The 12,908-nt window shown below is 44.4% G+C and overlaps 1 protein-coding gene across 1 annotated transcript in view; it reads left to right on the top strand.

Annotated features, from left to right (window-relative positions):
• The window catches only part of LOC147108780 (neurotensin receptor type 1-like), a 101,675-nt gene that overhangs the window by 42,322 nt on the left and 46,445 nt on the right, over positions 1-12,908 (top strand). Inside the window, exon 2 of the mRNA XM_086004294.1 lies at positions 3,113-3,314. Coding sequence (XP_085860420.1) covers positions 3,113-3,314 — 202 coding nt within the window. The remainder of the gene's footprint in view (positions 1-3,112; positions 3,315-12,908) is intronic.

Here is a 12,908-nt window from a genome sequence, read left to right as displayed (position 1 = left end):
AATTCTCAACGACTATACATTCCCTTGAGGAACAAAAACTCCACTGGAAAAGTGGTACAACCATGACTAACTAGGGAAGTTAAGGATAGTATTAGATTTAAAAGAAGAAGCTTACAATGCTGCCAAAAAGCATAGTAAGCCTGAGGGTTGGGATGGTTTTTAAAATCAGCAAAGGATGACTAAGAAATTGATAGAAGGAGAAAATAGAATGAGCGTAAGCTAGCAGAAATATAAAAACAAATTGTAAGAGCTTTTACAAGTATGTTATAGGGGATGTTGTATATTTGGATTTTCAGAAAGCATTTGATAAAGTACCACACAGGAGGTTGTTGCACAAGATTAGGGCTCATGGGATTGGAGGTAATATATTAGCATGGATTGAGGATTAGTTAACGGACAGAAAACAGAGTAGGACTAAATGGGTCATTTTTGGGGTGACCGGGGGTAACTAGTGGAGTACCGCAAGGATCAGTGCGTGGGTCTCAGCTATTTACCATCTATATCAATGACTTAGATGAGGGGACTGAGAGTAAAAATATATCCATGTTTGCTGATGATGCAAAGCTAGGGAAAGTAAGCTGTGAGTAGGATGCAAAGAGATATCCAAGGGATATAGACCAGCTAAGTGATCGGACAAGAAGGTAGCAGATGGAGTATAATGTGGGGAAGTGTGAAATTCTCCTCTTTGGTAGGAAGAATGGAAAAGCAAAATATTTTTAGAAGGTGAGAGACTAGTAAATTCAGAGGGATTTGGGGGTCCTTGTACACAAGTCACAAAGTTAACATGCAAGTACAGCAAGCAATTAGGAAGGCAAATGGTATGTTAGCAAGGAAGGTGGAGTACAAGAGTATGGAAATCTTGCTACAGTTGTACAGGGCTTTGGTGAGACCACACCTGGCGTACTATGTCTAGTTTTGGTCTCCTTACCTAAGGAAGGACATACTTGCCTTAGAGGTGATGCAACAAAGGTTCACTAGATTAATTCATGGGATGTGACGGCTGTCCTATGGGGAGAGATTGAATAGAATGGGCCTAATTTGCTGGAGTTTAGAAGAATGCGAGGTGATCCCATTGAAAAGTGTAAATTTCTTAGAGGGCTTGACAGGGTAGATGCTGAGAGGTTGTTTCCCCTGGCTGGAGAGTCTAGAACTAGAAGACATAGTCTCAAGATAAGGGGTTGACCATTTATGACTGAGATGAGGAGGAGCTTCTTCGCTGAGGATTGTGAATCTTTGGAATTCTATACCCCAGAGAGCAGTGGATGCTATATTCAAGACTGAGATTATTATATTTTTGGGCACTAAGGAAATCGAAGTATATGGGATAGGGTGGGAAAGGGGAGTTGATGTAGAAGTTCGGCCATGATCTTATCGAATGGCAGCACAGGCTCTATGGGCTGTATAGCCTGCTCCTATTTCTTATGGTCTTATCCCGCTCTGTAGTTTAAAGTTGTCGGACATTATCGCTGGAACTATTTTATAATGCTGCCATGTGCACCGTACTATTATCCTGCTGGACCATAATCACTTACTTTCTTCCCAGGCATTGTCACTCTATATAATGTACCTGTCATGAAAGTACCTCTTTTCTTTGGCTCTGTCTCTGTTATTCTCATTTCTCTTCATAGAAACATAGAAAAATAGGAGCAGGAGTAGGCCATTCGGCCCTTCGAGCCTGCTCCACCATTCAATATGATCATGGCTAATCCTCTATCTCAATACCATATTCCCACTCTCTCCCCATACCGCTTGAAGCCTTTTGCATCTAGAAATCTATCTATCTCCTTCTTAAATATATTCAGTGACTTGGCCTCCACAGCCTTCTCTGGTAGAGAATTCCACAGGCTCACCATCCTCTGAGTGAAGAAATTTCACCTCATCTCAGCCCTAAATATCCTACCCCATATCCTGAGACTGTGACCCCTCGTTCTAGAGCCCCCAGCCAGGGGAAACATCCTTCCTGCATCCAGTCTGTGTAGCCCTGTCAGGATTTTATACGTTTCAATGAGATCCCCTCTCATTCTAAACTCTAGTGAATACAGACCTAGTCGACCCAATCTCTCTTCATACGACAGTCCTGCCATCCCAGGAATCAGTCTGGTGAACCTTTGCTGCACTCCCTCTATGGCAAGTATATCCTTTCTTAGATAAGGAGACCAAAACTGCACACAGTACTCCAGGTGTGGTCTCACCAAGGCCCTGTATAACTGTAGTAAGACATCCTTGTTCCTGTACCCAAATCCTCTTGCAATGAAGGCCAACATACCATTTGCCTTCCTAACATCTTTCCTAATTGCCTTTCCTCTTTGCTGCTCTCCATGTGAGCACCAATTGACATTGGCTTCAGATAGTTTGCAGCATCTCGGGCATCAATCCACCAGTAATTGCCCATCTGAACAATCCAGGGCACCAAAAAGTCACCTTTCAAAATGACAGTTCTATGCTGTAAGGACAAATACAATGGTCCCAAATGTCTGCTGGGTTTCCACGGCAATTCCGGCAGGAGTCCAGCAGAATCTACCGGGGGGGGGGAAAAAAGGCAGGGGCCTGGTAACATCGGATCCTCGATGACTCCAGCTGGTCCCGGTCAATGCTGTAAAGGGCAGAACCTCCTCCTGCCCCTTACAAGGCCAATGACACAAAGGGGACAGAGTCAGGGGCGGGGACGCCCTATACCAGGAGTTTCTGCTTCTCTGGCACGGAAGGCACCCAGCGTAACACTGGAGACTGAGAGAGGTAAAAGGGTACCTGCCCCGAGAAGAGCACAGGTGACCCGAATGGGGAGAGGTCCAAGCAAGGGAAGGAGCCTGGACCCCAGAAGAAGTCAGTCCTTTCATAAAGCAATATATGGATCAACCCCCCCTTGCACCTAGATATGAGAGGAGCTCCGTGGGCTCTTGAGACAGAGGGTGTGGGTGCTGCGCATCTCCTCAGATAGCAGGCAGGTGTTGGTGATGCACCCCTAGTGGCAAATGAAGCACCACTGGGCACAATCCCAGTGTAACTGCAAGGAGCACAGCCCATGGATTTTCAGGGTCATTATGTAGCTATGTTGGTGATAATTACATCCATTTTTCTATTTTCTAATTACATCTATTTGTCTTATTTGTAGGTGAATGCATTTCTCTCCTTTGTTATACCCATGGTAATAATTTCAGTCTTGAATACAATCATCGCCAATCAGCTAATAGCGATGTTCAAGCAAGCAGCTCAAGACAGCCGGGTATGCACAATTGGGGGACAGCGGACCATGCTTAGCATTTCAGTGGAACCAAACCGTATCCAGTCTCTCCGACATGGAGTCAAAGTTCTCAGTATGTATCACCCTTTCATTATTTGTTTACAAAGGACTTTGTTTGTGTGTCCATGTGTAGAAGCAAGGCAGTCTTCCCCTATCTCGCTCTGACAGTATGTGACCAGCAGGGAGTGTGTTTATATCTAGTTAATAATGTGAGCAGTGTGCTGCTCATAAAAGTGCCACCATCAATTTCCTCGGGATGTTCTCCTGATCTCCAGCTGTTCCCAGTCAATGCTGTAAAAGGCAGAACCTCCTCCTGCCCCTTACAAGGCCAATGACACAAAGGGGGAACAGTCAGGGGCGGAGAACTTCTGACAAAATTATTGCATCTGATTGGGGGAAACCCTGGAGGAAATTCCCGCTGATGTAGAACTAAATTAATATTAAAGGCTTATAGTAGTTCTGTAAAGGTGATGAGTAACAATTGAATGAATCTGATCCAGCACAATTCGAATACAGATTAGAATACATGTCATTGGTACCAACTCAATTTTATAGAACTGTCAGTTTAGAGGAAATATCATGATCTAAATACAGAAGGAACCACAATCCTAGGAATTCCATTAATAGTAGAAGCCTAATCCCATTTTTAATAAAATGAGGAAAGTTTTAGTGCTGGAGAAATGTTCTATTAAATAAACAGTGCAACGTCCTTGGTAGGTGGGGGTGGGGTGGGCGTGCGGTAGGGAGAATGAAGGTGAAGGGGGATGGGAATGTTTGGCAAGTTGCCGAGACGATTTACCTCAAGGCCTCAGGCTCCATTCAAAGTGGGACCAAAACTAAAATGGTGGCTCAACTTGGAATACTTGCCATAAATTAAAAAATATATAACACTGAATTTCTAGGCCCTTAACCTGAAGTAGTCCTTTAAAAAATCATTGCTTTATTTTTGCAGGTGATGATGTATAATATAAAATATATTTAGTTTTAAACCCAGTTAATAGACTCCATTCGACAACCATGACTATTGGTTCAGCTGGTACCACCTGATTAAAAAAAAAACACGGGGAGTGATCCTGGGTGAAGGTTGTTTGATATGCTGAGATGCCAAATCTTAAAACTGCTGCAGAACTTAAATACATACCAAAACATTTTGGTTCTGCAACAAGTCCAAAGCAGGCAATTTTAGGGTGATTCCTGATGTGATATTTCTACTTATTTCCACAATGGTTCACTCTGAGCACACCCATGCATCCCGAGAGTACGCCTCTCTGAGTCGAGCACGTCCGTCCCAGCTGCCCAATTTGTAAGGTGCCAAATTTGCAAATGACCTAAAATTTTTGTAACTTTTTCGAGGTTTCATTCCACCTCTAAATTGTAGTCAATAAAGTGGAAATTGCTGCCACACCAAAATCAGCAACTTTTTTTCCCCCTGTTCACTCTTGCAGTAGTGTTTCGAATGGGCACTGCTGAGATTTCCTGCTCTGGTCTTCAGGAAATCTCTTAAAACATGCGAGTGATACTCTAGTATAGCATCAAAAGCGCTCCTATTTAACTTTTCACATTCCTATTTCTGCATGACCTTTGGTGCATTACTTCCTGCTGGTGTTTGTTGCAGCTTTTTTTGCATTGCAAGATTCCTTTTGCAGATACTTTTTCCCAGTGCATTGGCACTCCAGTGGCAGCGATGGAGTCGGAGGAGGAGGAAGAGGAGTTCATGCACAGGGAACAACGGCAGCTGCGATTGCACCTCCAATGTCTGATACCCGTTCAGCCTTGTCCTACGAACCCATGCCAGTAACTGCGGCAGAAGATTGGTGGAAAGTTTGGGAGCACCCCTCTGAGAAAATTCCCGGTGCAAATCTTTTGGCCTAGGCACACCTGCTTGGAAATGTTAGACGAGACTTGCCTTTGCTGCCCAACCATGCTTCATAAAGGAGACTGCCACAGAGTTATGCTGCTTGCAGAAGCCCAACCAATATTTACCAAAGGGACCTGTAGTTGAGAAGGTTAATTGTTATATGATATCCTTCCAAGCCACCAATGATGACATTTGCCACATTAGTCACTCTTCAGTCCACTGACGCGCAAAGCAAGTGACAGAAAAAGGAAAAGAAAGCCTTGCATTTATATAGCGCCTTTCACGACCACCAGACGTCTCAAAGTGCTTTACAGCCAATGAAGTACTTTTGGAGTGTAGTCACTGTTGTGATGTGGATAATGTGGCAGCCAATTTGTGCACAGCAAGCTCCCACAAACAGCAATGTGATAATGACCAGATAATCTGTTTTTGTTATGTTGATTGAGGGATAAATATTGACCAGGACACCGGGGATAACTCCCCTGCTCTTCTTCGAAATAATGCCATGGGATCTTTTACGTCCACCTGAGGGGCCTCAGTTTAACGTCTCATCCGAAAGACAGCACCTCCAACAGTGTAGCACTACCTCAGCATTGCACTGGCGTGTCAGCCTAGATTTATGTGTTCTTGGAAGTCTTGCTTACCAGGGGAAATATTTTCATCACTTTCCCAGTGGAAAGAAAGCAACAGCAGGCGAGTATACTTCTAACAGCAGTCAAGCTTTTCAAACATGCAGGGCCACATTGGTGGCACACGTGCAGTCATAAGGGCTCCCGGCAATAACACCATTGCATATACAATTAGGAAAGGCTTTCATTCCATTAATGTGCAGATGGCATCAGTCCACAAGAACAGAATGTGCACGAGAACCTGGCAGCAGCCGATTTGTAGCAGTCCACTATGGCACAATTAATTAAATCAGCAGGTAGACTGGATGGCTGGTTGATAAGTGACCAAGTCTACCCAATGCAGCTCTGCATAATTACATCATTGAAAACCTAAGCATAACACGGGTACAATGAAACTCATGCTGCCACCTAAAGTCTGGTGGAACATATAACTGACATGCTCAAGCAGAGATTTTGATATTATTGTGCAGATGGGGGAGGAAGGGACTGCTCTATATCCCTGACAACATGCCTAACATAATCTATATTTCTGTATATTGTGTAACTTGGAGTCCCAGACCTCAGTAGCTGCAGTAACATTCATGAGAAGCCGTGTCTGGCTTTAGGCCGCTGTCCTGGGGGGACTGCTCTGCAGATGGCTATGGATTTGCCATTTAGAGTCATGGGAGAAATTCAGTATCGCCCCATTTGGGGCGCAAAGATTAGTGCCTGGCGCTAATTATCGCCTCTGACTGCAAACTTGGCTTTTATCGCCCCTGGAGGTGATTGGAGCGCTAAATCAGGCGCTACACACCTAAGGCGCAAAGGCCGAGGAGCGAGGCGCTACCTCAGAGCGCCGGCGAAGCTCATGTGATATCGGTCAGCAATGGAACACAGACACACTGGCGCCGGCTAGTTCGGGGTGGGTCGATCTTGCTCTCCATCCACACCCTGCTCATTGCAGCCTTGAATCTCGGCCTGGAGAGACCTGTACATCAAATCTGTTGGAAAGAACAATGGAGAGGCCCAGGGAAAGATCAGAGTGCAGCCCCCATAGCCTCTTCTAAATCGATGCAAGGAAGATCAAATCAGAAAGAACCTGCAAAGTGCTGCTCAGTACCCAAAACTCCTCAACACAGCTTTGAATATCTCCTGCAGTCTCTCTCACTCAGAATGTGTGGTGCAAAAATTTCGCGGACAAAAAAAGGCAGGAAGCGGTCACCATTAAATAGCGCCCCCCCAGAGTCCCTTCCCGACTGCAAAATGCTCCCCTCAACCTGTTGTTGCAGGCGGTAAGGCAGGGGGCACCACTCAATATCCGGTCCGGGGCACTACTGGAGCGTTGCACACTCGACTGATGTCACAATCTGCCGGCACAGGAGATCGTGGCGGTAGTGTTTAGCACCGCCGCAAAATGTCTAGTTAATTTTGTGAGCGGCGCGAACGTCACCACGCATGGGCGCTAGTTGCTTTGCGCCCTCTTAAGGCGCTAATGGGAGGCACAAACCAACCAAATTTTTCCCCCATAGAGTTATACAGCACAGAAAGAGGCCCTTTCGGCCCATGTCCGTGCCGGCCATCAAGCCCTATCTATTCTAATTCCATTTTCCAGCACTTGGTCCGTAGCCTTGTATGCTATGGCGTTTCAAGTGCTCATCTAAATTTGCTCTATTGCGGACTATAAATTTTCTAATTATTCTCTCATTACTACACACATGTCAAAGCAGCACTTCTGCAGCCTTTGACATACCATGCAGGGAGTTTTTAAGATTCCCAAAGCATTGCATGAAGCAATTCTCCACATTAATGAAATTCACTCTATAGGCAGCCCCGCAAGGTAAGAATCCATGCGACCTGCAGCAGAGGGAATACTGCTTCCATCCATTCAGTCACTTTGCTGCCACCTGAAATTGCTTCTCCTCATGTGTGCTTCAACACGTGTTCCCTCTTGACCCGCTCTGATTCCCCTGAGGTGGATGTATCTGAGCTGCTAACCGCATGGTCAGGAATGTGTGACAGATGCTTGTGAGATGGCTCAGCTTCCTTCTCGTCTTTGGTGGCAGTCATTTAATCTATGGAGCCCCTTAAACAAAGAGGAATGGAACATGTTCAAAATCGTGCATGCTTGAAGATGTTCTGCATACTGTCTCAGTACCAATACATCAAGTGCCAACCTGCTGTAGGGCAGATGTTCCCCTGGGTTACTAAGTCAGTGATTTTGAAGGGGACGTTAACATGGAACATGGCCTTGTTGGACTGTGACCGCACTGTTCTGCTCTCCTGGGACCTTTCTTCTCTATTGCTATCACAATTATTTGAAGGGCTGTTTCCTTCATGACACTTCAAAATTCAGAGACTGGCAGGCATGTCATTGGCGCAGCTTCTATCTCTGTGGTTGTGTGAAACCTTCTGCTTTAAAACAGACAAAACATACATTTTCAGCAATTGGAAATAATATAAAGAATCACTCCAAAGCCCAATCTACATCCTGTCTTGTATAAATGAATGTTTACACACAAGGTAATTCCATGACGCCACAACATGAAACCATTATGTCTGACATTGAAAGCATTTTTCTGTGCCGGTCACAAAGTTCAAACTGAAGAATTACAGACAAGGAGGTTTTGATGTGCAAGACTTAGGGATTTATGCCAGTGCTTTCCCATTTCCACTGCAGCCCGATTGAGGCACAGTTTTGTGACCTAATACTATGGCTATAGACTCGATTTGAGTTGTCTACCTCACCACCACCTCTCTCTTCCCCGCCACTGTCTCTAAATTGTCAGACTGCTTGTCTGACATCCAGTACTGGATGAGCAGAAATTTCCTCCAACTAAATATTGGGAAGGCTGAAGCCACGGCTTCTTCAACAGCACCTCCCAAACTCACGATCTCTATCATCTAGAAGCATATACCATGCTGACTTGGAAGTACATCGCTGTTCCTTCATTGTCGCCGGGTCAAAATCCTGGAACTCCCTCCCTAAAAGCACTGTGGGAGCACCTTCACTACACACAGTGCAGCGGTTCAAGGCGGCTCACCACCACCTTCTCAAGGGCTGCTAGGGATGGGCAATAAATGCTGGCCTTGCCAGTGACACCCACATCCTGTGAATACATTTTAAAAAGGCGCTATACAAATACTTCTTCTTTTGTTGTTGTCAAATTGTGGCCAATCTTATCTTGGCACTCTTCCTCAGGCTTGAGATTTTCTTCTGCATCTATTCCCCTGACCTATGGATGTAGGAGACAGCATTCTCTCTATCTATCACTTCCTGCTATGCTTGCTACTCATTGGTGACCTTTTTGAAGGTAACTCCCTCTTTCTCTCCCTTCCAGTTCTCTTCTCTCCTGTAACACTGAACAATGCTCGAGTGTAGTTCCTTGGGCAGTGGGCATTTTCCATTACCTCACAGAGTGTCCATTCTTCAGGTGTAAGCCTAGACAATGAATATCAATAAACTGTTATGATGGCATCACAGTTGGGCTCAATCCAGTCCACACACATTCACTTTCCAGCAGTAGACAAACTATCAATCAGGACCAGCAGCGCTGAGTTTGCTTTTGTTTTCCCTAGCCAGAATTGCTAAAGCTAATTATAATGCCCCTATTATCACCCTGGAAGGGTGTGTGTGTGTGTAGCATCAATTATATAAAGGAAAGAAAACATGAAAAAGATCAAACTGAAGAGATGTTGGAAGGTTTTGCATGCTATTGCATGTGACTTTTAGTTTGGTTGTTGTGAGTGGGATGTTTGAAGTTCCAAATAAGGACTGAATGCATCAGAAGTGGGGTGAGGGGGGATAAGGAACATTGGCATCTATGCTGTGCTAGGATACTCTGACACTAATTGCTCTATTTGTGCACATGGTTCAGATGAGAAGGGAGGGCACGTTATAATACCACTTGCATTCTCGCATTCTGCCTTGATCTAAGTTCAAAGTGGATTAAAATTGAAGAGTTTTTAGATATTTTAGCCATGGGAATCCTTTCATCCAGTAGCTTCCTAGACTGTCAGTAATTGTTGCTTTGCATTAACAAAATAGAGAAAAGACAAAGGGTGGTGATCACTAGTGTAGGCCAAGTCTTTGAAACCAAAGTAACTCATGCATTTTTCATGTTTGAAACTACTGGCAGCTATGAATTACTTTTAGACTGTCCCTGTAGTCTTGTCCAGATGGATTGATTAATATGAGCTCTGATATGAGGTTTTATCTTGACTGTAGCTGGTAGTTTTAAAATTAACCAGCAGATCTGTAGTGTTCCTCGCTTCAAGTCAGAGAATATGTGCTTTCATAATGACAGAAGCATTAGGCCATGCAACACACAATATATTATATAGTACGAGGAGCATGTTTATTTAAACAGCTGCTGCGAACGTATTAATATTTTGCATCTTTTAGTATTTCTATGCTTTTCCACTTCCCAGGTCTCTGCAATGTCACACAATAGATAGTCATTAGGACATGCGAGGCAGCAGTCTGGGTCCCTCTCATTTTAGTTCTCTCTCTCTCTAGGGATTCCTAGCCCATGCTTACAGAGTGAAAATCTGAATCTCACTATGTAGGGAATTATGGACGTGAAACTGTTGGGAGTTCCAGCACCGTTCCATAAAGCTTACAGAGTGCATTCACAGATCTGGGTTGTGAAAGTTTGGAACACTTAGCTTGTTATTAAATTCGATTTTATTTCAAAGTTCTACAATTAATTGAACTTGTGCCCTCCTGGGCCACCTGTTTTCAGGCAGATTTTATTTATATCTTCAACTGAAAAGGGAAATGAATCACCATGCTCCAAAGGGCCAGGATTTGACATTTATCCTGGACTGAAGCTTATATGAAGGTTGTATCAATTTGCATTGCTAGATTTTCTCTAATAGTTAATGATAGGCACATAGCAATGTATGGGGCTAGAAGAGATCATTGTGACCATCTGGCTGGACTCTACATTATCCAGTTGTTTTCTCTGACAAATATATATCCAACATTATCAGCCTGTACTGCCTCCCTAAGCAGTCTGTTCCATATGTTTGCCACATGTGTTAAATTAATCAAATTTAAAGTTGCTTACAATGTTATTATATCAATGCTATGTGGTTTAACTCTTACCAGAAGATTTAGAGTTTATCCTCTGTAAGGAATTACTACAATATTAGATCACTAGGTGATCAGCTACATCATCACAAGCTTGTGACTGGTTGAACTCTGACACTTCCCGAGTAGGCAGCTCACTGGCATTTGGCTCTGTAGCAGAGTTTTCACTTCTGGGCGAAGTACAAGGTTGCAGGATCAGGCTTACCCACCCTGATGCAATAGCCCTCTTGGTTCACATCAGTGAAGCAGTAATGTTAGCTGTGGAGAATTACACACCCTACACATTCCTTCCAGCCCCTTGCCTGAAGGAAGAGATGTGAGGGCAGCGGGAAGTATTGGAGGAGATAATTTTGTTTTACAGCTGAAAGCCTTAACGCTTATAAATTACTTGTGAGTGATAGTTTTCAGAAAAATAAACCCACTAATCCTTCAGACCATTGTTAGAGCAAATGTTCTGAAATTCTTACCCCGATCTTAACGGGGAACCCGAGAGGCTGCGGGGAAGCCTGTAATCAGGCAAAGAACCCGGCAAGGCCGTGGATGTGGAAGCCCTGTCGGTCTTAATGGCAGGGCCTCATTAGAATATTGTTGGGCCCGGCAACTGGCCAAATTGACAGCCTGGCTGGCAGGTGGGAGAAAATACTAGCGGCAGGAGGCCGCAGCCAGGGGCCCGTGGGGACAGTCCCCGGCATTCGGAAGGGGAGGCTGAAGACCGGGGCTGGGGAAGATGGAAGGCTTCCTTGTGAGGCCTGGGGGGGGAGCACCCCTGCTCCTCCTGGCCTACAAGGAGTGCTAAATCTTTACCACTTGCCTTTCAGGAGTCGGCAGCTCAGTTCAGCTGCCAAGCAGCCGATAGTTCAGCTTCCCCCTCACTTCCGGTTAAATTTAAGTTGCGGCACCGATTATGTCACCAGGTCGTGACTTTGGGATGTTAATTAGTCCCTTGCCTGCCTTTTGCGGGAACCTCGCCTAAGGCCTGATTTCTGTATGTTAAAATTTATAGGGTTGGGTTGCTCCACCCTCCAACCCTCTCCCCACCCCGCCCGCCTCCCTGTAGGGGAGTGGGGGGAGGTAAGTCGACACCTAAGAATCTGGTCATAATTTCCTTTGTGTCTTAGTTTTACAAAAATTGTGTTTAAGCAAGTGATCAAGATCAGTAGATAGTTGGAACAGATCTTTTTGAATTTTACCACTGCTCCCATGCTAAGTTTTTTTTGTGAAAATTATTTGCTTGTTAAAGGCCAATCATGAAAAGCTTTGGAAGAATTTAGCAGAAGGAATAGAAATGCACACATGCAAACCTGTGAGTTTGTGCTAAATAGGAAGAGCAAAATTGTAAAGTTAATTTAAATTAAAGGGTAAATTCACCAATCCCACATCCGTGGCAGGGAATAGGGCTCGAAAGGAGCATGGTTTAGAGAATCAATGCTGTTGTAGATCTATCTATGGCCCACACTCCCTTAAGTATGTTAACAGAATGTTAATAACTGGTATGTGTAAGCAACCATGACAGACAGATAATCAATATTTATGTGCAACCTAATGTATGGAAAACTGCTACTGGCTTTTGATAGATTGGTTTCAGGTGCAATTACATAGAAACATAGAAAAATAGGAGCAGGAGTAGGCCATTCGGCCCTTCGAGCCTGCTCCGCCATTAAATATGATCATGGCTGATCCTCTATCTCAATACCATATTCCCGCTCTCTCCCCATACCCCTTGATGCCTTTTGAAACATAGAAACATAGAAGATAGGAGCAGGAGTAGGCCATTCGGCCCTTTGAGCCTGCTCCACCATTCAATGAGATCATGGCTGATCATTCAAATTCAGTACCCTGTCCCTGCCTTCTCTCCATATCCCTTGATCCCTTTAGCCTCAAGAAATATATCCAACTCTTTCTTGAATATATTTAATGAACTGGCCTCCACCGCCCTCTGTGGCAGAGAGTTCCACAGGTTCTGGGTGTCTAGAAATCTATCTATCTCCTTCTTAAATATATTCAGTGACTTGGCCTCCACAGCCTTCTGTGGTAGAGAATTCCACAGGTTCACCACCCTCTGAGTGAAGAAATTTCTCCTCATCTCAGTCCTAAATGTCCTACCCCATA

This window comes from Somniosus microcephalus, chromosome 13, assembly GCF_052327205.1.
Source record: "Somniosus microcephalus isolate GS21.2 chromosome 13, FLI_Smic_1.0, whole genome shotgun sequence".
Classification (NCBI taxonomy): Eukaryota; Metazoa; Chordata; class Chondrichthyes; order Squaliformes; family Somniosidae; genus Somniosus; species Somniosus microcephalus.
The sequence above is the reverse complement of the archived record's forward strand: the minus strand, read 5'-3'. Positions and strand labels throughout refer to the sequence as shown.